Raw genomic sequence first — 25,974 nt, forward strand, 5'->3', positions numbered from 1 at the left:
TAGTGTAGTCAATGAAGCAGAAGTAGATGTTTTTCTGGAATTCCCTTGCTGTCTCCATGATGTTGGCATTTGATGGTTCCTCCACCTTTTCTAAACCCAGCTTGAACATCTGGAAGTTCTTGGTTCATGTACTGTTGAAGCGTAGCTTAAAGGATTTTGAGCATAAGAGTATAACCTTGTTAGCTTGTGAAATGAGTATAATTGTAAGGTAGTTTGAATACTCTTTGGCATTGGAATGAAAACTGACCTTTTCCAGTCCTGTGGCCACTGCTGGATTTTCCAAATTTGCTGACATATTGAGTGTAGCACTTTCACGGCATCATCTTTTAGGGTTTGAGATAGCTCAGCTGGAATTCCATCACCTCCACTAGCTTTGTTTGTAGTAATGCTTCCTAGGTCCACTTGACTGCCCACTCTAGGATGTCTGGCTCTAGGTGAGTGACCACATCATTGTGGTTATCTGGGTCATTAAGACCTTTTTTGTATAATTCTTCTATGTATTCTTGCCACCTTTTCTTAATCTCTTATGTTTCTATTAGATCCTTATCATTTCTGTCCTTTATCATGCCCATCCTTGTATGAAATATTCCCTTGATATCTCCAATTTTCTTAAAGAGATCTCTATTCTTTCCCATTCTATAGTTTTCCTCTATTTCTTTGCATTGTTCCTTATACAGATGTTGGAAAGATGAAATAAAATGTGTATAATACTAAGTACATAGTAAGTACCCAAAATATGTTAATTAGCGTCATATGTTTGATTATAACTATTCTAAACAATTTTTCTGGTTGAAGATGTCATTTTCTCTTAAACTCATAATGTCTAAAAAGTAATAATCATTATCTATTGTTTCCTTGTTTCTGTTAGTGATATGGCTAACCTCCTCTTAAAATGACTGCATCTATTTTCATTTTCTTGATATTAAAATGTATGCATACAAATTAGAAATCAGGGTATGAATATAAATGAGGTATTCTGAGAGTATATAGTAAGTACTAGTTCAGTTTGAAAGTGTAGGTAACACCTGAGTTTCTTGATATTTTAAACTGATCATTTTCTGTTATATAACCAAAGCATGAAAAATGTCAGGTTACTGTAGGAACACATTGTCCATAGTATGGGATCCTTTTCTCAGCAGTCTTACTCTTCCTCCCCAGCCACATCTGCTTTGCGTAATCATTGTCTATTTTCTCTGACATCCTTCCCTGGCTTTAACACTGAGCCCGCTGAGAAATTATAGCAGGTCTGTGATAGAACTACAAATCTTTGCTATATGTTTACCTCTTTTAAGACAAATTTGAGGTCTTAGTTTTCATGGAATTAAAGACTGTAACCCTGACAAATTAATTTTGGAACAGAACTGATAGCATGGATAATCAAACTGTAAAGCATCAAGAACTGGTGAAATCATGAAAGCGTGCTAATAGTTTCCTTCTCTTTTCTTTTACTATTTCTATATAAGAAGGCATAATAGTTACAAAACTAATGACATTAGAGAAATACGAATGCCACACACAAGATAGATTTTATGAAATAAACTGATTTGATACCTGGGAACCATTCAGAACACAGGAGATTAGCTTTTGAATCCTTTCTTTTAAAATGTACCCTTGCCAATATGTAAAATTCTATTGAAATTATGACCAAATAGTATTGTTTCTAATGATAAAAAAAATCAAGATATTTAGATGAAGGAACACCCTTGAAAACAGTAAGAAATAAAGATAATAGAATTTCAAAATTACTTTTTCTTTTCTAAGAAACTTGGGACAGTTTCTTCACACTAAGCAGGCAGTTTCATGTGAAATGCTTTCTGCTAAGGAACAAAATGATCAACCATATCAGAAAATGAAACCTTCAATTTTAGAAAAACTAAACTGTTTAGAGAAAAATTACACTGTGGTTTTCAAGTCATTAAGAGGGCTTCCCTGATAGCTTAGTCTCAGTTGGTAAAGAATCTGCCTGCAATGAAGGAGACCCCAGTTTGATTCCTGGGTCAGGAAGATCTCCTGGAGAAGGGATAGACTACCTACTCCAGTGTTTTTGATCTTCCCTTGTGGCTCAGCTGGTAAAGAATGCACCTGCAGTGCGGGAGACCTGGGATCTATCCCTGGGTTGGGAAGATCCCCTGGAAAAGGGAAAGGCTGCCCACTCCGGTATTCTGGCCTGAAGAATTAATTACATGAACTGTATAGTCCATGGGGTCACAAAGAGTCAGACAGGACTGAGCGACTTTCACTTTCTCAAGTCATTAAGGAGTTAAATATCCTTGTTATTTTCACATTTTAAAGCTGTTCCCGTAAGGTAAACTTTGTCTCTTTTATAAGCCATGAATCTTCAGTCTGTGTTTTTGGGTGTCATGAAGACTGGGGTGAGACATGGGGCTCACATCTGGGGAACTGTCTGAAAATCCTTATGGAGAAAAGGATGCAGATACCACTGTCCCTGCCTCATCCTCCAAGAAGTCAGACAACTTAACTTTCCCTCCCTTAGCAAGAGACATGAATTAGAGGGTATATTACTTGGAAAAATTGAGCCATATGAGGCCTAGACTTGGAAAGAGCAGGCCCAGCAAAAATTGGCAGAGATGCTATACTGAAAACAGATCAGTCAAATTAAGGAAAGTCAGTATACAGACTGATGATGATCCTCAGTTCCTTTGTACAGCTCAATTACAGTACTGCGACAGCTGTGTCTTACACACATGGACTACTCTCTTCTTCCATCCAGATAGGAATTGGGAAGATTTTTCTCTAAAGAAATGGAATAGACTCAGAATTAAAAACCTAAAATCCAGCCCTATCATCAGCTTCTTCCCACATGATCAGATTCCAACCCAGTGAGCCTCCCATACTGCCCCCACACAGAACTCCCAGTCAGTTCTTGGATGCCTTTCTCGCTTTCTTTTTTTTTTAATTGAAGGATAATTGCTTTACAGAATTTTGTTGTTTTCTGTCAAACCTCAACATGAACCAGTCATAGATATACATATATCCCCTCCCTTTTGAACCTTCCTCCCATCTCCCTCCCCATCCCATCCCTCTAGGTTGATACAGAGCCCTGTTTAAGTTTCCTGAGCCATACAACAAAATGTGAGCAGACAACAAAGAGTAACCTGACATTTGAGAAAAGCCTTGAAGTAAAGAAAAAAATAAATGTCAAAAAGAAACTTGGAAGAATTACAAACATTAGCATGGGCAGAAGAGAGAAGCCTTTAATTTATATTCTCAGAATTAAGAGATAATATATCCATACAAGTGAGCTGGATGTTTTATAAAAGAGACAGAGATTGAGAATGAAAAAGAGTTCTCTAAGTATTGAGTAGAGAAATTGGAAAATAAAGTTGAATAAATCCTCTAGAAAATCAAAGACAGATAATAGAGAAAAGGTAGAGCAGACAACTGACCTGAGAAGTCCAGCCTTCATTTAATAGGAACTTGAGAAAGAGAAACTAACAACAATTATATATATATAAAAAGATAAAACCCCAAATTTTTTAGAACTGAAGGCTATATGACTCTACATCAAAGATGCTCCTGAGAGCCCAGGACAACACTCAACTTTTTAGTAGAGCATATAACCGGAAGGCTTATTATTATGAACTTTGCTATATAGAGCAATGAATTTGAGTTTCCAGAGAGGGAAAAAAAAAAGATAAAGACTCAGAAATCAGAATGGCATTGAATTGGAAGTTAGAAAAGCAGAACAGTGCCTTAAAATTTGAGAAGACAATGATTTGTCACCTAGAATTATTTATCCAGCCAAATTGTGAATTAAGGATTATTAAGTAAAATACAAATATCATAGATATGAGACCTTCTAAGTATTACATCCCATATATTCGTTTAAGATCTGAGGAATTAGCTAGTAAACCAGGAAAGAGGGAGATACAAAATCTAGGAAATGGGAGTGAAGGGATTCCAGGACTACACTAATTCAGCAGGCTTGGAGAGAAAGCAGTGGCGATTAGACCAAGAGGGTGGAGGGTTTGGGGAAAATAGATGTCTCCATAGAAAGAATTAATAGGTACAGTACATGGTGCTGAACAGGTATCACTGCGGGGTTTATAATTCGTTTGGAGAATTTGGAAAAAAAAATTTGGGTAGAGACAAAGAAGCTTGAGCAAACAAAAACTTGAGGACTTGTTTGTTGATGTTGGATGTTCTTCGAATGTGACAACATGACAAAACTGGGTCAGATGATGGCTAGGCTTTGGGGCAGTTTCAGAAAGGAGAGTGAAGGGCAGCACTATGATGGCATGAGCGTAAGTGGAGAAACAGTGGTTTTCTGTCCTGGGATCTGAAATTGATAAAAACTCAGAAGGCTAAGAGAGAGAAGGAGGGCCTGAGAAAATATCTGAAAAGATTATAGCCAAATACTTCCCTAACATGAGAAATTTACTCAAATTCAGGAAGTGCAGCATTCCTTCCATACAAGATAAACCAAGGAGGAATATTTTAACATGTATTAATCAAACAGACAAAAATAAAAGACAAAGAAAAAAATATTAAAGTCAACAAGGGAAAAGCAACAAATAACATACAGGGGAACCCTGATAAGGTTATCTGCTGATTTTTAAGCAGAAATTCTGCAGACCAGAGGGAGGCACAATATATGTCATCTGATGAAAGGGAAAAACCTACAACCAAGAATACTCTATCCAGGAAGGCTCTCAGTCAGTTTCAATGGAGAAATCAGAAGTTTCACAGATAAGCAAAAACTAAGAGAATTCAGCACCACCAGACCACCTTTGCAACAAATGCTAAAGGAACTTCTGTAGGTGGAAAAGAAAAGGCCACAGCTAGAATCAAGAAAACTACAAATGTGAAATCTCACTGGTAAGAGAGATTTTCCTAAACATAGGATATCATCCATATACAAATATGATATCAAAACCAGCAGTTTTGAGAAGAGGAGAATACAAATGCAGGATACTGGAGATGAACTTGAAATTAAGGGATCAGCAACATAAAACAAGTGTGTATATTTGTAGACTGCTATATCAAAATGTCATGGGAGATACATAATGGGAGAAGACAGGATGGCAGGGTAGAAGGACATGAATTCACATGAGATACAGCCGAGAAGTTCATGAAAAGATGCTGAACACTGCTAATTATTAGAGAAATGCAAATCAAAACTACAATGAGGAATCACCTCCTCACACCAGTCATTATGACCAACATCAAAAAATCTACAAACAATAAGTGCTCCAGATGGTGTGGAGAAAGGTGAACCCTCCTACACTGTTGGTGGGAATGTAAATTGGTGCGGTCACTATAGAGAACAGTATTTAGCTTCCTTACAAAACTAAAAATAAAGCTACCATATGATCCAGCAGTCCCACACCTGGGCATATACTTGGAGAAAACCATGGTTCAAAAGGATACATGCACCCCAATGTTCATTGCCATGCTGTTTACAATAGCTAAGACATGGAAGCAACCCATAACTCCAGTGATGGATGAATGGATAAAGATATGGTACATATATACAAAAGGTATAACTCAGCCATAGAAAAAGAATGAAATAATGCTATCTGCAGCAACATGGATAGACTTGGAGATGATCACACTAAGTGAAGTGGACAGAGAAAGACAAATATATGACATCAGTTTACATACAGAGTCTTAAAAAATAATGCAAATGAACTTATTCACAAAACAAACAGACTCACAGACTTAGAGAACTTAGGGTTACTGAGAGGAAAGGTCAGGCAGGAGGGATAGATTGGGAGTTTGGGACTGACATGTACATACTGCTATATTGAAAATAGATAATCAACAAGGATCTACTGTATAGCGTAGAGAACGCTGCTTGATCTCTGTAATAACCTAAATGAGAAAATAATTTTGAAACAGAATACATACACACATACACACATATATATATAACTGAGTCACTCTGCTGTCAGATGAAACTAAACAACACTGTTAATCAAATATACTCCAATATAAAATAAAAATTTTTAAATGCTGTACCCATGGTGGTTCAGTGGTAAAGAATCCACCTGCCAATGCAGGAAATGCAGCTTTGATCCCTGAGTCAAAAAGATTCCCTGGAGAAGGAAATGGCAACCCACTCCAGTATTCTTGCCTGGAAAATTCCACGGACAGCAGAGCCTGGTGGGCTATAGTCCATGAGGTTGCAAAGAGTCAGACACAACTTAGCAACTAAACAAGAACAACAACATATATTTTAACTTAAAATAAACTACATTCAGTTCAATTCAGTCGCTCAGTCATGTCCGACTCTTTGCAACCCCATGAATCGCAGCACGCCAGGCCTCCCTGTCCATCACAAACTCCCGGAGTTCACTCAGACTCAAGTCCATCGAGTTAGTGATGCCATCAGCCATCTCATACTCTGGCGTCCCCTTCTCCTCGTGCCCTCAACCCCTCCCAGCATCAGTCTTTTCCAATGAGTCAGCTCTTTGCATGAGGTGGCCAAAGTACTGGAGTTTCAGCTTCAGCATCATTCCCTCCAAAGAAATCCCCTACATTACCACTCCAAAAAAAAAAAAAAACCTCCTGGGAACCACAAACCAAAAATCTACAATTGAAACACACAATTAAAAAAACAAAGCAATCCAAACACATCACTAAAGATAGACATAAAATGACAAGAGGAGAGAACAAAAGAGGAGGGGAAGAAAAAAGATCTTCAAAACCAAATTCAGTTTCCTTGAACTGAACCAGGAATAAATGGAAAGTATGTGAACAGACCAATCATAAGAATATTTTAACATTGAATTTGTCCCTTTTAATGTTGTGGAATTTTTATATGCTTAAGCCAGCAGAGTTTGGGAACAACAGAATTTTGGTTTTGAAAATATCTTTTAAAAATTCTATTTGCTACTAGTAGTTTCTTAAGAAAATTGGTTATCAAAATTGTGGACTAAGAATTAATCTTATATCTAAAAAATAATTATTTAAAAATAATTTAAATTGTCCCTAAATTTTCTTAATACTCAAAGGAGATGTTATTTCATACTGTTTTACCTAGAAAATGTGAAATTTTGGAGGAATGTGTGTATATGTGTGCACGTGTCTATGTCTGAGTGTGTCTTACATAGGCCATCCTTCCCTAAAGTCTTTTTCCTTCTTGACACTAAACTTTCCACAGCCCTCTCCCATGGACGCTAGCCTACCAGGCTCCTCTGTCCATGGGATTTTCCAGGCAATAGTCCTGGAGTGGATTGCCATTTCCTTCTCCAGGGGATCTTCCCAACCCAGGGATCGAACCCCCAGTCTCCCGCGTTGTAGACAGACGCTTTACCGTCTGAGCCACCAGGGAAGTCCCTCTCTGACCCAATACCCACTAAATTCCTCCCTTTGTTCCATTTATTTATTGATAAATGTTTAGTGTGTTTGGCATTGTTCACTGTTGTAATCTTTGTAGAGACTAAAGTATCTTTGTTTGAATGTATTTAAAGGACATTTTCCTGCATTATTTTTTGAATTAGTATAGCAGTAAAAACAGTTCAGATCTGCTACTAAATTAAAATCCTGACAGATACTTATTTTTAGCCTCTGTTCTCTTTCAGGTACATTACCTAAATTTTCTGTGTCCTTGTTTCTCAAAGGTATGCTGGAGCCATGGAAAGACTGCAGGCAGAGACTGAACTTATTAACAGGGTAAACAGTACTTACCTTGTGAGACACAGGACCAGAGAGTCAGGAGAATACGCAATTAGCATTAAGTAAGTAGGACAAGAAATAGCTTTCCTGTTTTCATAATTGCATAGATCATCTGACGTGTACAACACTGAAGCTGAAAACCAAGGTTCTAATTGCAGCAGAAATAATGCATCATCTCTCTAGACAGTTCATTAATACTTGAAAATATCTGTTAGAAAAAAATGGTATTAAGTGTTATAGGCTGCTAATTGGCATACCAGATTTCTTTCATAACACTGTGCTTTGGTGACTTGATGCGTGTATGTTTCTAGTAAATCCTAAGAATTATAAATTAACAGATTTTATTTTGTTTTCTGTATTCTCAAACTGATCTTATAAATAAATTGGGCAGAATGATTGGTCAAATCTACTGCCCCCCAATCTCACTTCAAAAATTGGTTGTAAAAAAAAAAAAAAAATTGGTTGTATCTTCAACCAATCTAGTGAATATATTTTGTTAATTAGCTGTCACCAGTGTATTGGCATAGGTATATATTTTGTCTTCGGAATTAATTCCTATAATGTTATTGGGGCATGCCCTCTGGTAATTATTGATTTCTACTGATTAAAAACACATTTATATTCATAAGTTATCCATTGCCCACAGGTACAATAATGAAGCAAAGCACATCAAGATTTTAACAAGAGATGGCTTTTTTCACATTGCGGAAAATAGAAAGTTTAAAAGTTTAATGGTAAGCATTGATTAGTTCTTTTCAATCTGTGGTCCTTAGTTTTCTCTTATTGGAAAGGTCAGTTTAGTTCTATAGTTTCTTGGAAATTTTGCTTGCTGACACATTTAAAGAGAATAATATCTTTTTTGCAGCAGAATCCTGAAAATTTTAAGAATTCTAGTTAAGTTTTACATTACTCTAAACATATTTTTCATTGTAAACTAAGTTTGCAAGTTTAAGATAATATTTCAGGGTCCACACTATATGATTCTTAGAACCATAGACACATTCAGGTTCATTTCATGCAAAATACAATATACTGTCAAATGGAAAACCTTTTTGTATTTTCTAGTCTAAGTGACTTGTGCTACAGTTCTTCTTCATTACCTTCGACAATTAAACATTAACAAGATCACACTTTTACCATACGACAGTGATTTCATAGCAATTTTATATTTAAATTGAAACAGTATATTGTTACCAAGTTGCTTCATATAAAGATGATTCTGATTTTTAAAAGTGCAACTTAGCATACAAGAATATTATGTATTGTCACATAAACAATACATACATATCATTACATGTGCACTGTTAACAGTAAAGAAAAAAGTTCTTATTTCCTGAAAAGTAGTCTCAGGCCTGTTTCTCAAGTTGGAGAGTCTCTTAGGATAATGAAGAATTTGGATATAGGACATAAGATGCCTTTGTAGAGCTCTGTTAAGTACTTTGAGTAACATTGGGAAGGACCAGTCATTGACTGAACCATCAATCAAATGATACATACTGCATCCATCTGGAAAACATCTCAGAGCACTTTGCAGATGTTAACACTAAAGTTAAAACTTAGTGTAAGACAGTCTTACAAAATAGGCCAGCTTAAAAGTCTTACCCAAAAATTTAGAACTGGATCAAGACAGGAATCAGCATTTTAAAGAAATTGAAGCATCTTGTGACTGAGGGACTGAACTGAATTGAACTGAGTCAAAAGAAAAGTACGGAAACCTGTCTTGACATAAATATCACATTCCCAATTCAAAAGCTAAGGATGGGCAGCATCCTAAGGATGTGTCCTGGAAAATGCAAACCCTGTCAAATTGGCAGCCAAGATCCAGGCATTCTCCTTGCTGGCAGCGAGTTATATTCTGCTGGAGCAAGCAAGCTGTGCACAGAGAGAACAGGACCTGAGGAGATTTCTTCCTGAAAGGAAAACCTAGCAGGTAGGTGGCAAGTGGATGCACAGATAATGAGTGACAGCCCCAGCTGAGACATGAACAAAGCATGCACAGGGGGTCTCCACATCACTGCAAAGACACACCAGCTTGACACTCACCTGCAGAACGTAGGGTGCTTGGTAATGAGGCTGCTCTGTGGTATCATGGTTAATATGAGACTTTAAAAAAAATGCTGTAGGGCCAAAGTTGACTACCAGCTTTGCTGACTTTGAAAGCAACAAAAGGGACTCCCATCACAAGAGGATGAAAGGAATAATCACTGGCAAGAACCAGTCAATTCAACTTTGTGTCACCTGGATTCAGCTCAAGAAAGTTCTTCATCCTCTAAGGTTAGATGTGAAAAGCCAGTAGATAACACCATGACCTGGATTAGTGATCATAGATCCTCAGGTTCCTATGTGCATGGAAAGCTGTGATTATAATATACGCCATAAAGACCAAGATTTCAAGTAATTTGTATCTGAGAGCGGTAAAAGTTTTTTCAGTGATGTTCCAGAAAGGGAAGTAAAAGAGTTCACATAAGCTAACAGAGCTTATTACATGGTGTGTGTAAGACATCAGAAATGTCACTGCTGGAGACATATATATGTGTTTTTTCCCTCCATATCAGGGGATCTTTTGTAAGGAAGTACATAATACAGATAGTTAAAGGGAGGGGATTAAGAATTAATTGCAAAACTACAATGAAACTGAAAACAAAAATAAGCAAATGGATATGATTGTGAAAAGACAGACAAGAGGCTAAAAAATCTCAGTCTTAGATAAATACTTCTGTCAGGAAGAAAATCACTGTAAAAAAATGCTGAAGAGACCACTGAACTCTCCTGGACCTACCTCTTCTTTGTTTCTGTTCATTTCTTCAACAAATTCATATTGAGGCCTCACTGTGTGAAATCGCTGTGATTCTGCAGAATTCTAAAAGGACTCAGTTCTGAAAAATTCTCAAATTAGTAAATCTATCTGTACCAAAGCCTCAAATAAATCTATACTTGGACCCTAAACTAGGAAATGCCACACCTGGATACCTGATTGGAAGGAATGGCTCCTATCTGAGTACCAGCCCCTCTGGAAGAAGATAAAGGGTTAAGAGGCACTTCTCTCTGGGAGCTAGGGGCTTCCCTCTGCAACTTTAAGGAGTTACCTTTTATCATGCCTTTTGTGTTGTTGGGAGATAACCCAGTTGCCGTTATATCTTGGTCTAGGAATTGAGTTATTTCTTAAGTATAGTTCAGTTTCCTCCCGTGGTGACTGGTAACATTATATCACCTACGTAATATTCATTTATCTAATGACACTCTAGGATTAAATTTAATTGGGAAAGGATGTAAAATGCAAACAAAATCCAGAATTTGTTTTAAATCAGCCTGTTTCTCAAGAAGACTGACCTCAGGTTGTTATAACCTAACCTTTTTTCACCCCCTCCGGTTTCAGTGGCTTGGTTAATCGAAATCTTTGTTTTTCTAGTCATTACATTTAAATTCTAAAGGAATTTCTGTATCCAGATTACAAGGCATTAATTTTGTTCTAATTTTCATGTATGCCAGACAATCCATGTCCAAATGCTGTTTATAAATCATCTCCATTGCCCGTTTCCTTGGTAATTGGAATAACTGGCTCTCACTCATTATTTTTCAGAGAGACTTGAATTGTTGACACCACTGTGTCAGTGTGAGATAAGGAAAGCTTAGTGATTTCTTTTGTTTAGCATCTTCTTATTTACTTGTAGTACCTGAAGGTCAATGACTGCTAAAGCGGGGGCGGATTAGACTAAAATATAGAAAGCAGAAAGGCATGAATTAGAAGAGCTGCACAGTGGCACTATTTAATTCCACCTAGTAGAAACATGTAGGAAGATCTACCCTCATAAGACGGTAAAAATGGAACTCAAATGTCTTTGATGCTTACTGAAGTGTTTGCAGCTTACCAAGCCATACAGCCCTAGGCCTTGGAAAAGTCATTTTTGCTCCCATAAAATCTGGAGGTGGATAGGTATTAAATGATTAACAAGTCCTTTTCAGTATGGTAATTCTGTGTTTTCTACCCAACTTCTCATAAACTTTAATTCATACTACTCATGATATATCATGCATAAAATTCATGTTACTTATAACAAATTACTGATAACATTATAACAATTTCAGTTACATTAAAGTTCAAAGTTATTGGCTTATGATTACTTTCAGGTTTATTTTCACATTTTTTTCTAAAGAACACACTCAGTTCAATAATAAAACTAAGAGAAGTGTGTTGCTGATGCAAATGATACACTGTATGATTCTTTCAGAGACCTTACAAAATTTTGCATTTAAAAAACTTAAATGAGGAGGAGGGTTCAGGATGGATTTTCTTTTAAAAATTTAGAAAAAATAATAAAAAAAATAAATAAATAAAAAACTTAAATTATAATATTGGTCTCTGAGCAGAATTTAATTCCAGACCTTGCCTTCGCAAACCATGTTAAAACCACCATAATATAAATGCTGTATTCTGATCAGTGAAGCCATTTTGGGGATATAAACTTCTAATGCCATAGGAAGTGTCACTACGAACAAAGCTGTAGGAGGGGATGGAATTCCAGGTGAGCTATTCCAAATCCTGAAAGATGATGCTGTGAAAGTGCTGCACTCAGTATGCCAGCAAATTTGGAAAACTCAGCAGTGGCCACAGGACTGGAAAAGGTCAGTTTTCATTCCAATCCCAAAGAAAGGCAATGCCAAAGAATGCTCAAACTACCGCACAATTGTAGTCATCTCACACACTAGTAAAGTAATGCTCAAAATTCTCTAAGCCAGGCTTCAACAGTACATGAACCATGAACTTCCAGATGTTCAATCTGGATTTAGAAAAGGCAGAGGAACCAGAGACCAAATTGCCAACATCCGCTGGATCATCGAAAAAGTAAGAGAGTTCCAGAAAAACATCTACTTCTGCTTTATTGACTACACCAAAGCCTTTGACTGTGTGGATCACAACAAACTCTCTGAAAAATTCTTCAGAGATGGGAATACCAGACCACCTGACCTGCCTCTTGAGAAATCTGTATGCAGGTCAGGAAGCAAAGTTAGAACTGGACGTGGAACAACAGACTGGTTCCAAATAGGGAAAGGAGTACATCAAGGCTGTATATTGTCACCCTGCTTATTTAACTTAATGCAGAGTACATCATGCAAATGCCAGGCTGGATGAAACACAAGCTGGAATCAAGACTGCTGGGAGAAATATCAATAAACTCAGATATCCAGATGACACCACCCTTATGGCAGAAAGTGAAGAACTAAAGAGCCTCTTGATGAAAGTAAAAGAGGAGAGTGAAAAAGTTGGTTTAAAACTCATTCAGAAAACTAAGATCATGGCATCTGGTCCCATCACTTCATGGCAAATAGATGGAGAAACAATAGAAACAGCGACAGACTTTATTTTTTGGAGCTCCAAAATCACTGCAGATGGTGACTGCGGCCATGAAATTAAAAGATGTTTGCTCCTTGGAAGAAAAGTTATGACCAACCTAGACAGCATATTAAAAAGCAGAGACATTCCTTTGCCAACAAAGGTCCATCTAGTCAAAGTTATGGTTTTTCCAGTAGTCATGTATGGATGTGAGAGTTGGACTATAAAGAAAATTGAGTGCCAAAGAATTCATGTTTTTGAACTGTGGTGTTGGAAAAGACCCTTGAGAGTCCCTTGGACAGCAAGGGGATCCAACCATTCCATCCTAAAGGAAATCAGTCCTGAATATTCTTTGGAAGGACTGATGCTGAAGCTGAAACTCCAATATTCGACCACCTGATGCGAAGAACTGACTCATTTGAAAAGACCCTGATACTGGGAAAGATTGAAGGCAGGAGGAGAAGCGGATGACAGAGGATGAGATGGTTGGATGGCATCACCGACTCAATGGACACGAGTTTGAGTAAACTCTGGGAGTTGGTGATGGATAGGGAAGCCTGGTGTGCTGCAGTCCATGGGGTTGCAAAGAGTTGGACATGACTGAGTGACTGAACTGAACTGAAAACTTCTGATATTTTAGCTTTTTTTCTTTTAAGGTGGTCAGATTCTACTCCTTTGCTTCAGCAAGTACACTTATAATCTGGGCCCAAGCAAAGAAGAAAGAATGGAAGAAAAAAAAATTCAAGTTATAGCATGTGTAAAACCATATCATCTTGGGTCTAAGAAAACAAGAAGATACTTAGAAAATGCTCCTTCCCTCTGCTTCCCGTTTTGCATATTTACATTTACCAGGTTACTATTTGGTAATAGTACAATGTAGTTGGGAGCAGAAACTTTGGAGCCAGACACCAGTTATACAACCTTGCCCAAGCTGATTAATCTCACTGAGCCTTGAGCATCAGTGGGGAAAAGACCCATCTCTTGTTTCTTGTCTGAAGATTGTAAGAAACTATAGAAAACTATACATATACTATATAAAACTATATATATATATACACACACACACTATATAAAACTATGTAGCACATGTGATCATGGTAGCTCTCATGATTATTCACAGGTACTAGATACTTTATCCCTTCTTTGCTATAGTCTGTGAAATGGTTTATTATCCCATTTTACAGATGTGAAAGGTAAAGCCTCTCCATTTGCTTTATCCAGTACTTGAACCAAACCATGCTGGTTTTAGTTTATGAAGATGGTCTTTGTTATCTTTGTCTGTTCCCAGCCTGTCTGCTCTACTTAAAACAATCCTTTCATCCTTCTTGGCTTTTGAAATTATACTTTTATTCAATTTAAGCCAAGCTACCTCCTCTCATGAACTCGTCCCTCTTCCTTCCCTCTGGACTCTGAAAAGGAGGCTCTCTTTCCTTCTTGCCTTCAAACTCCCATAACCTTTCTCTTTCCTTCCACGGTGTGTATGCCTAGGAACCTTATCTTCATAATCTCTGTGATCCCTGGAACACCCCACACCATGTATCCCACAACTTATCCAAATTTGGTCATAAATAATAAATAAATCGATGATTCTCTTTCTCTTCTTTCAGGTGATTTTTGACTCGATTGATTTGTTTGGGGGACTTTGAACATGAGCACTGAATGGAAGGGCTGAGTTGATGACAGTGTGATTTTTTTTTAAGAAATGAGTTGCTTTTATACAGTTTTAAATAATAGTGCTGTAGAATAAGCACTGAATAATTAGGTTAAAAGTTATTTTGCATTTCTTTTCATTTCAGGTTTTTCTAAGAAACATAACTGGTACTCATCTAGTGATAATATGCATTTTATATTATGAATTAACCATTATTAATTTTCTGTTTAAAGTAGAGGGATTAAGATTTGTGCAGAATCTGTGAAACTGACATCGCAAAAGAAATATTCTGAGATCGCAGTATGAAAGATGGTGGGTGGTTATTATATTAGGCTTGGATGTATTTAAGGCAAATTAGGTATAAGAGAAAATTGGAAAGAACTACATTATTGACTTCTGTGAGTACGAGGTGACATACAGAGCTAAGAGAAGGTCACTAACACTTCCTCGTAAGCCAGAAGCAATGTCAAGAAAGCGATATTTATGGTTTAACAACTTTGGTTTACAGTGGAAAAGCATATTTAGGATCAAGTTTGTTTTTCTGCTATGTTGAAAGAAAATGCAGGAAACTATAGATTACTATATATTCATAAAACAGCCCTTGCCTCCCTAAACAAAAATAAAGTATTTCATAAGTAAGAACAAGAATTTCTGTTCTGAGTTTGAGGTTTATTATGGCTTCTTTTTACTTACTACATCCGACTGAAGACTAACAGGATATTGAGTAACAATGGGGGGTAACTCACATTATAAATGGCCTGGGTAACAAGGACAATTACTAGTTGGGTGTATTGTACACCAGGAAGCAGGGAGAGGTTACCATTTACTTACTGTAACATGTTGTTTAGTCACTAAGTTGTGTCCAGCTCTTTGCGACCCCATGGACTATAGCCCACCAGGCTTCTCTATCCATGGGATTTTCCAGGCAAGAATATTGGAAGGGGTTGCTATTTCCTTCTCCAAGGGATCTTCCTGACCCAGGGAAGCCTGTGGCAGGCTAGAGTCGAACCTGCATCTCCTCTTTGGCTGGCAGATTCCTTACCACTGAGGCACCAGGGGGCTTATGGAAAATTTAGCATTAAGTTGATTATCCCTTCATTGCATATCATTATGTGTCAAGGAGTTTGTGTGTTTGATTCTTTTCTCCTAAAGGAACTTGTGGAGTACTACAAGCATCATTCTCTTAAAGAAGGATTCAGAACCTTGGATACAACTCTGCAGTTTCCATACAAGGAGCCAGAACATTCAACTGGACAGAGGGGTAATAGAGCAGGCATCAGCTGTGAGTATTGTAATTTAGAATACAATTGCTGACACCTAAGGATTGAAGGCATGATAACATTGAACATCTTCATTCCAAATTTTGAAACAGAACCAATTTATACGCTGATGAATTTAACAAAGAATTATTTTTTCTAGAGCAAAGTAGAATCAGATGGACCAACAGGTTTATGAACATGCCTAGATTTAGTTCTTTGTGCCAAATTAAAAATCATGTTTGTGTCAAATCCATCAGAAATGAAGGGTATGTTGATATGTAAGTTTTGTACTTTTCCATGACTTTTATATTAGCCAAACTCTTTTTTAACTGACACATGTTTATGGTCACAATCCTGTTTTATTAACAGGATTTAAGCAAGACTCCATCTAACTTTGTACCCCAAGTCTGCTTATCGATTCCAGTTCAATGATTACTTTTGGAACTCTGAAGTAACCAAAAGCACGTTTCCCCTGATTCCAATATTTAAAGGTATACATTAGGCACTTTTGGAATGAGCACTGTGCCACACATAATCACAGAGATTAGCATACAAACCAAAAGCATCTTTAAATTTAATTGGAGGAAAATTGTTCTAATGCTGTTGTGTTGGTTTCTGCCATACAACAATGCTAATCAGCCATAATTATACATATGTCCCCAATTATAATTTGAATGCGAGTTCAAGTCAAAAACTTTTCTCATCATTTACTGTCATATAATCTTCCTGTGAGTAGATATAGTGTATAAAGAGAACACTGAAAAAAATGCTGTGAATAAACTGCTTTCATTCCCTTATTTTAATAGCATTTAAAAAGTATTAATAAACTGTTTTAGAGAAAAAGGAATACAATTTTATTGCCCTCAGAATGTTTAGCCTAATCAAAATGAGAATATCTAGAGTGTTTGAAAAAGAATTTGCGTCAGGTAATATAATTTTACCTTTTTTTTTCCCTAAAAGCAGAAACTGAAAGGGAAACAAATAATGCTCAGGGCAGTAACACCACCAGTAAAATTTCATAGCACTTCCATAAAGTAAATATACAAGTAATTTGTCACATCAACTGACAGGTTTTTTTTTTTTTAATTTGAATAACTTAATAGCTGTTCTGTTCACAGAGATCAGTGATAAATGAACAGGCTTGTCCAATGAGAGTAGTCAGAGCACACTTTTTTGTTGAAACTGTAAACACATTAAAATTTATCTTTCTATGCTTTTAGCCCTCTGTTACCCAATTACCTTAGACACTCATATAGGACATAATTTTTGCTAATTCAGAAATGGACCTTTTCCCTCAAAAAGGGAAAAAAAAAAAAACAAATTTTCTACAAAATTCCTTAAAAATTTACCAGGCTTATGACATTTTCCCTACATGAAAAGTATAATTTTCAGTTCTTTTAGTTTGCCTTCCTGGTAGCAGAAGATAATAAAAGTTGCCAAGGAGGTCGGCTACACTACAAATCCTGTTTGAGTCACTCACTCAGTTTTAGAAAGTCCAGGTGAGAGGGGCTGGCAGTCAGGGAAAGCACCGGCACTCCCTGTGCTTGACACGTGTAGTTGCTCAGAGAATACTGTTAACAGCAAATGAAGTTGCCTAGTTTAAATTTTTGTTTAGTGTTTAACTAAATATTTAACGCTTAAACTTGTTTAGTCACTAGGGATGGAGATACAGATTCTTCTTGTCTTTTAAAGCATATCCAACAGCATGATTATGAACATCCATGCCAGCCACAGGAAGATTTTTAGAGTCATGAGTTCAAACATTGTAAGCCCAGTCTTTTTAAGAGACTCTGGCAAGTCATGATATAAGAACCAGTTTATAATTGAGAAGTAAAAGAGAATCATTCATTTAAAATTTAATCTCTGTTACAGCTAGCCTTTGTTCACATATTATTCAGTTATTGATTCCTTCAACATATAATAATCACCTACCACAGACAAGGCAGTGTTCTAGGTATGGGAAATAGTAGTCGAGAATACAAAGGCCCTGACCTTATGGAGCGTATACTTTAATGAGGAGGCTCTGACAAGTCCTATTTCTATACAGGATGAGAAGCAAAGATCTCACTCCCAAAGTGACCAGAAAGCAGTGAGGGTGTGAGTTGGTGCGTCAGTCAGCAATAATTTCTCCATGGTCTCCAAGATCTTACACTCCAGGATTATTCAGTTGTTACCATAGAGTGGGATTACAATCTTAGATTAGATTTATATTATCCCAATGTTTTATTCGCTTGATGCTAACTTTGTATGGAATGAGAAGAACACTAAGATCATTCTGAAGATTAAATGAGGTGCTATACATACAGCATTGCACAGAGTGCTGATAACATGGTAAACACACACAGAAGTCAGCTGAGCTACTGCTGATTCTGCACTTCCACTGTGGCTGATGCTCGCCCCACTAGTACCAGGCCCTCATCTTCTAACACAGCAAACATTTCCATGTATTTTTAATAGTTGAATTACCAGTTTTAACTCATAGCAACTTACATCTTTGTTTTTATGATTTTTTAAAATATCCCTTGCTCATTTTATGCCAAGTCCTGATTAAAGATGGACTCTTATTTAAAGCATTGCTTCTGTTTTTATACATGTGCCTTTCAAGAAGTGGTAGAGAGGAAACTCTACATACTCTGTATAGAAAGTTTGTGTAGGATGTCTTTAGAGTCATTACCTCTGGTTCATAGCTTTGGGTGTACTGCCAAATATCATCTCAGAATAACTTTTATGAAGAAGTAGTAAATACTAGGGGACATTGGCTTGGACAGGGCATGGTGTCTCCATTCCTTCTGAGTAACGGAGAAAGCAGAGCAGACAAGCCACAGACAAGGAGTACCCATGTTCTGGGTAAGATTGGAGCTCCAGCTCCCGGTGCCTGCTACTTATTATTATTTTTCTCTTAAATACATAGTCACCCTGGAAAAGAAAGACCTGAGGCATTGTGGAAGAGGCTGCTTGCTTCTGTATTAGCCTAGGTTAGAATGCATGCATGTCTGCTAAGTTGCTTCAGTCATATCTGACTCTTTGCAACCCTATGGACTATAGCCCATGGGATTTTTCAGGCAAGAATACTGGAGTGGGTTGCCATGCCCTCCTTTAGGGGATCTTCCTGACCCAGGCCTCAGACTTGTGCCTCTTATCTCTCCTACATTGGCAGCCGGGTTCTTTACCACTAGTGCCATCTCAGAAGCCCCTAGGTTAGAATGTTCTTAGGCAAATTAAAAACTATTCTCAAATGTGTAAAATATGGTAAGATTATGACAGGCCTACCTCATGTAATTTCAAAATAACATATATAAAGATACTACTTAGAATTAAACAGATATCCAGAGTATTGAGCAAGGAGCATATTAGCATTTCTAGGTGAGGAGTAGGCAATGCTCTGTCCTAGGACTGTGAGACTGTTTCTGCCTTTGCAATGACTTGAGTGTTTCCGCTAGAGATGGAGAGAGGAAGGAAGAGAACAAAGAGAACTCGGGCACAGCAGTGAGCTCTTGTGCTTCCCTAGAGACCCCTCATGCAGTGGCCCCGTGGAAGATGTTCTGCCCGGTCCTGTGGATCTCTGTAAGAATCTCATTACTTTCCAAAAATGGTCACAGAAAAACTGCCTTAGACTGCTGCAGGTGTACCCTTAGGGCTTGTATATACTGAGTTGACTTTTGCCTTTCTTGCTCTACAGTGAGCGCTTAATTATTTTCAGGGCTGCTACTGAGTAAGCTGTCTGACCTTAGGCAAGTCACTTAGCCTGTCTGGGCCCCACTTTCTCATCTGATGAATAAGGAATGAGATTAGATATTTTATTATGTTCTTTCAAAAGCAGCTCCTAGGTTTCTTTCTTTGTACACGTGAAAAAAGGAGGTAAGGTAGAATGGTAATGGACCATTATACTTGGGAAAGTGGCACAGTTAGCTATTTCATAACTTATTAATAGACCTTAGGTATTTCCCAAGTAAATGGAAGATTAGTTGGGCCAAAGAGTTGGTTAATGTTTAAAAAATTGTTGGTTACCTCTATATTTACATGGTCTCAAAGTTTCTCATCACAAGAACTTGTTAATTACAAAAGGGACAGAAAAACCATAAAAGTGATCAAAATTAGCATCACCAATGATGGGACAACTTGATATCATGTACCTCCTAATGTGATGCTCCTGAGAAGGCTGCAACACCAGTTTGGTGGTATTCCTGCCCTCCAGGGTCCACAGATGGAATCTAATCATGAGGAAACATCAGACAAACCCAAATTCAATGACATTCTACAAAATAATTGGCCTCTACTCTTCAAAAATATCGGTGTCATGAAAGACAGAGAAAGAGTGCAGAATTGTTTTAGACTGAAGGAGACTAATGAAACATGACAGCTGGACACAACAGGTAGAATCTTGTACCTGGAAGTATTTTCCTTTTTTTCTTTTTTACTATAAAGGACACATATGGGACAATTAACACATTTTGAATGTTTCTAGATTAGTAATTTTTTGTTTTTGATAATTGTAGTGTTAACGTGTAAGAGAAGAAAATCCCTTTGATTTTAGGAAGGACACGCTGAAATGGTCTTTCCCAGTGACTCAGCTGGTAAAGAATTTGCCTGCCAATGCAGGAGACTCAAGAGACGTGGATTCAGTCCCTGAGTTGGGAAGATCCCCTCGAGAAGGAAATGGCAACCAACTCCAGTATTCTTGCCTGGGAAATCCCATGGACAGAAGAGCCTTGGTAAAAGAGTCGGACAGGACTTAGCAATTAAACAACAAGAGTGAAATATTTAGAGATAAAAGGCATTACATCTGAAACATATTATAAAATAGTTCAGGAAAACTAAAGAGCTTAAAACAAATGTAAAATATTAACATTTGAGGAGTTTGAGTGAAAAAAAATTAGAATCCTTTGTACTATTCTTGCAATTTTTACATCTGAATTATTTTAGAAGTAATAAAATTTAGAGATGGTGCCTTTAGCTGAAGAGAACTAACAGAATTGGAGGAAAATGTCAGCATTCTCCTCCTCCACCTGCTCCAGGAACAGGGGGAGCTTGGTGCACTGATTTTAGGATGTGTAGAGTACTGAGTACATTGTACTTGAAACCATCTCTTCTTTACCTGTGACCATACTGTATTTACTTATTCATTCATTCGTTCTTTTAATCAACAAATATTTTATTCAACACTATGTGCCAAGTTCTGTTCTGGATGCTAAATATAACAGTGAATAAGATGGACAGTGGTGCTGCTAAGTCGCTTCAGTTGTGTCTGACTCTGTGCAACACTATGGACTATAGTCCCTCCTGGCTCCTCTGTCCTTGGGATTCTCCAGGCAAGAAGACTGGAGTGGGTTGCCATGCCCTCCCTCCAGGGGATCTTCCTAACAGGGATTGAACCTGTATCTCTTTAAGTCTCCTGCATTGGCAAATGGGTTCTTTACCATTAATGCCACCGAACAAATGTAAAACAAATAACTTCATGTGTGTGTGTGTTAGTGGCTCAGTTGTGTCTTATTCTTTGCGACTCCAAGAACTATAGCCTGCCAGGATCCTCTGCCCATGGAATTCTCCAGGCAAGAATACTGGAGTGGATTGCCATTCTCTTCTTCCGGGGATCTTCCCTACCAAGGGATCAAACCCCAGTCTCCCTGCATTGCAGGCAGATCCTTCACCATCTGAGCCACCAAATTCTCCTAAGTCTTGTGAAGCAGATGCACAGGTGAAAGGGTACGGCAAGAGGACCTGTTTAACCTGGAAGGTCAGGGAAGGACATTTTGAAGAAGTGGCAGCTAGGTGAAATTTACAAGATCTACAGACAATTGGCAGGGTGTGGATTACTGAAGGGTAGGAAAACACCAGAGTGAAGAAGCAGTTTGTGTGAAGGACATTAACAGGAAATAACTTGATACATTTAAAGAACTGGAAGGGGGCCAAATGTTTAGAACATAGTGAGTGGATTCTAATATGTACAATGGAAATGTAGTAGAGCATTATAAGCAGAAAATGATATGAACTGATTTACATTGTTTTGAAAGATCACTGCCTACTCTGTGAGAATGGCTTGGAGAGAGGCATGGACAGAAGAAGGGAGTGAGGAAAATTCCACAGATGTCCAGGGGAGGGATGATGGACATTTGGACAAAAGTTGAATAAAGACAGTAAATCAAGACAATGGGCTGATTTAGATATAATCTGGAGATTGAATTGACTGGATAAAGGAATTGAGGTAGAAATAGTACATGTGTGATATCTGCCTTAGATGACCCAAATGGTGAAATGATGGCCTGATCAAGAAATAAAAGGGATATAACACATACAAAGGAGAAGGTAATATATTCAGTTTTGCACAAATTTTTAGTATCTGTGCATACTCAGTGGTTCAGTAGGCAGCTGATACTAAGAAGAGTGGCTGGGGTTGAAGATAAGAGTTATGAATCATTCATACTTCATCTCACAGTTTCCATAGAATATATATTAATAGTATTGTTTTTATATAGGTTTTAACAATTTCTTCAAGTGTATTGCTCCCTGAAGCCTTGGAAACCAGGTTCCTTTGCTTCTTATTCTCAAATTGCACTTTGCACAGCGCCTCTCATAAAACACGTGTTTAGGAAGGGCTAAATGAGTGAAGTCAGAGCCTCAGGTCTTTGGGAAACATAGCAGGTATTAAAGCACTATGTTATTTGAAAAAACTGGGAAAGATGAGTGGGTTTGAAAACAAATAAAGAACAGCTCGATCATTTTGAAGCTATGACAAATCTTATAGCAATTCTTCAAAAATTGACAAAGGCTTCCTGGGTCTTTGGGACCATACAAGTGAGCTTGCAGGAAAAAGTAAAAGCCAGAGCCAAGCCTGCTTCTTCCTAGTGCGGTTGCTTTCCTTTCATGCAGGTACCTCTGTGATTCTATTAGCCATCTGACAAGGTGCTTAAACTTCATTTTAGCCAGTGTTTTAGAAACTTGGAGAATTTGTATCATTCATATTTATTTAACTCACTGTAATGTAACTTGCTTATTCCTGATAACTCTTTAAATATCCTGATAATATCTTAGCCTATTAGTTTTGTCACAGTCTTAATAGTGGATAATATTTATCTCCTTTATACTAACTCCTCAAACATCCACTGAGTTTTTAACTTCTTGCCCTTGTAGTTCAACATACCCATATTTATCTACTCATATTCTGATCTCCTGATTTTATCCTCAGTCTTTCATCTTCTTTTTCCTTGGTCATTTGGGATGTGACTTTGATTTAATCTAATTTTATGCTGGTAATTTAAATATTTGTTTTAATCTCATAAAATAGCTTCTTGAACTGCCATAAATATTATCATAAATTGAGGGGATTAATAGCGACAGAAATTTGCTCTTCCTGTTTTGGAGGCCGCAAGTCTGAAATCAAAATGTTGGCAGGGTCGGTTCCTGCTGGAGTCCCTGAGGGACAATTCACTGCACGCCTCCCTCCTTTTCTGGATGGCCGCTGGCAGTCCTTCGTGTCCCTGGCTTACAGACAGCACTCCCCATCTCTGCCTTGTGGTCACATCACCTTCTCCTCTGTGGGTCATCTCCCTTTCTCTTCTTTTATAAAGAAACTTATTTCATTTACAGCTCATCCTAACACAGGATGATTTCATCTTGAGATCCTTAACTTATATCTGCAAAAACCTATTTTCCAAATAAGATCACATTCACAGGTTTTAGGTGGACATAACTTTTGCAGGGGTTGAGGGCAGTGGAGGGATGGGTGGGGGTGAGGCACCCTTCAACTCACTATAGTCTCACAGTACTAATTTTAAATTTTTCTCCGAATTTTTCCATCCTTTTCTTTTTTTGTTGGAGTTATCAGAAGACTGTGCATTATTAGGGTAGACAGGTAGTCAATGGATAGGGAATTAGAAGGGAAACATTACCTTAATACTGCAAAGTGTATTCAATGGCTTGTAACTTTCCTACAGTGAAATGCATGGTCTTCCTGAGAGAGGATACTTCTAGCCAATGAAAGTTTCCCCAATAACCTACATGAATGATTGTCTGAAGTATTATAAAATATACTTGATACAGAATAAGAACTTAGTAATTCTGATATTTAATAATTTAATTTTTAACAGAATACTATGTTATTCAAACACCTTTCACATATATTAATGTCTCCAATCTAGTGTCTCATGAACTGCCAGCCCCATGAGAAGCATCCAGGGAAGGTTTCATTGGTTAAATAAATGTACCAGAAGTGCTGCTTATATGATATAGCAAAGTGACAAGTTTCCCTAGTTTATCGCATCCTGCAACTCTGTATCATAGTGTCTCAGCATATGTAATGTTTGCATCGTTTGCTTTAAGAGAGTTAAATATGTGATGTACTTAGAACAATGTCTGGCATGTGGGAAGTGCAAAATACACACTTTTTCCTGGGCTAAGGTGGGTCCAACATACTGCTGACGTTTTGTATATTCTTTTCCTTAGGATGTCTATCACATCCACAGAATTTACTGTTCTTGGGCAACTGATCAACTACAGCCGCACATCTTCATTATTAGGTCATGTTGGGCTTCCCTTTTTTATTTACTTTTATCAGGAGCTTTACTAGCTACTGTAAGGCATTTTTATCCTGAACTTGATAGATTTAACAGTTAGTAGCCAGGACCCCGGAGAAGGCAATGGCACCCCACTCCAGTACTCTTGCCTGGAAAATCCCATGGATGAAGGAGCCTGGTGGGCTGCAGTCCATGGCGTCACTAAGAGTTGGATACGACTGAGCGACTTCACATTCACTTTTCACTTTCATACATTGGAGAAGGAAATGTCAACCAGCTCCAGTGTTCTTGCCTGGAGAATCCCAGGGACGGGGGAGTCTGGTGGGCTGCCGTCTCTGGGGTCGCACAGAGTCGGACACGACTGAAGCGACTTAGCAGTAGCAGCAGCAGCAGCAGCCAGGACCCAGGGTCATTTCAGAAATCTATAGCTTACAGACTGAAATTCTACAGATACAAGTAACCTCACTCAATGCTATCTTTTTTCGTGTTTCAAAGCTCAAAAAGCAGTCTATATGTTTTAACATGTCTCATTTTGTATACCGTTCTGTCTATAAACCTTATTTTCTAAAGTTAAAACTGCTCTCAGTATGTGTAATGCTCCCCAACTGACTATGGTATCCTCATGTGGCAGCCTGACCCAAGGCTTTGGTTTTTCTGGTCTCTCTCTTCTAAAACAAACATAAACTGAGAAGAATTCTTTTTTATTCTTTCCCCTCGCTAAAATTTGGATTAGGCTCCTAGCTTTGAGGAACAATGCTAGAGCTCTTTTTTGCCTCGTATCTATGACCAGTGTCCAGCTTTCCCTGCTGAATTCCAGATCTGCATAAGGGAGCCAGTATTAACTCTGCAACTCTCGCCTTTCCTCATAGCATGAGAAGTTGAATACAAACGTGGTCAAGGTTTCGTTTCATTCACAGCTTTAAGTCAATATTTTAAGACTCCACTTACATCAGACACTCTACCACACATACCTCTTGGGTGTTACATGCTAGCTTAACAGCTGAACAACAGGGCAGTGCAGGGGGATCCTAGGATGGAGGCTTCTCAGACTTCACGTCAACCCTGGTAGAGGCTTTTTAAAGCAAATACCTTTTGAGACATTTCTGAGAGGCCATCTTCAGGTTTCGCTTATACTCAGGTGACTTCATGTCCACAACTACACAAAGCATCTAATTATTTTTTGAACAAAATTTTTAAAATGCTTATTTTGTTCCAGAAACTTGACTTATTGTAGCTATTTACCATCATTAGTTATCTCTTTGACTCTTGAAACCCTATGGACTTTAGCTCCCCCCAGGCTACTTTGTCCACGGAATTCTCCAGGCAAGAATACTGGAGTGGGTTGTCACGCCCTCCTCCAGAGCCCTCCTTTGACCCAGAGATCAAACTTGTGTCTCCTGCCTTGGCAGGCGTATTCTTTACCACTAGTGCCACCCGGGAAGCCTGCCTGTCTCTTCAAAGCTACTCCAAGTTAAATACACTATATGCAGACTCTACCACGATAACCTTTCATATGATGTGCTTTGTTCCCTTCCTTGCCGTATTTCTTTTTCAATAAACTACTCAGATTTATCAACCCCT

The 25,974-nt window shown here is 37.9% G+C and overlaps 1 protein-coding gene across 1 annotated transcript in view; it reads left to right on the forward strand.

Moving 5' to 3' along the window:
• VAV3 (vav guanine nucleotide exchange factor 3) overlaps positions 1-25,974 on the forward strand; it is a 441,372-nt gene that overhangs the window by 400,937 nt on the left and 14,461 nt on the right. The window contains exons 23-25 of the mRNA XM_070367578.1: positions 7,587-7,703; positions 8,288-8,375; positions 15,777-15,906. Coding sequence (XP_070223679.1) covers positions 7,587-7,703; positions 8,288-8,375; positions 15,777-15,906 — 335 coding nt within the window. The remainder of the gene's footprint in view (positions 1-7,586; positions 7,704-8,287; positions 8,376-15,776; positions 15,907-25,974) is intronic.

Source organism: Bos mutus, chromosome 3 (genome assembly GCF_027580195.1).
Source record: "Bos mutus isolate GX-2022 chromosome 3, NWIPB_WYAK_1.1, whole genome shotgun sequence".
Taxonomy (NCBI): domain Eukaryota; kingdom Metazoa; phylum Chordata; class Mammalia; order Artiodactyla; family Bovidae; genus Bos; species Bos mutus.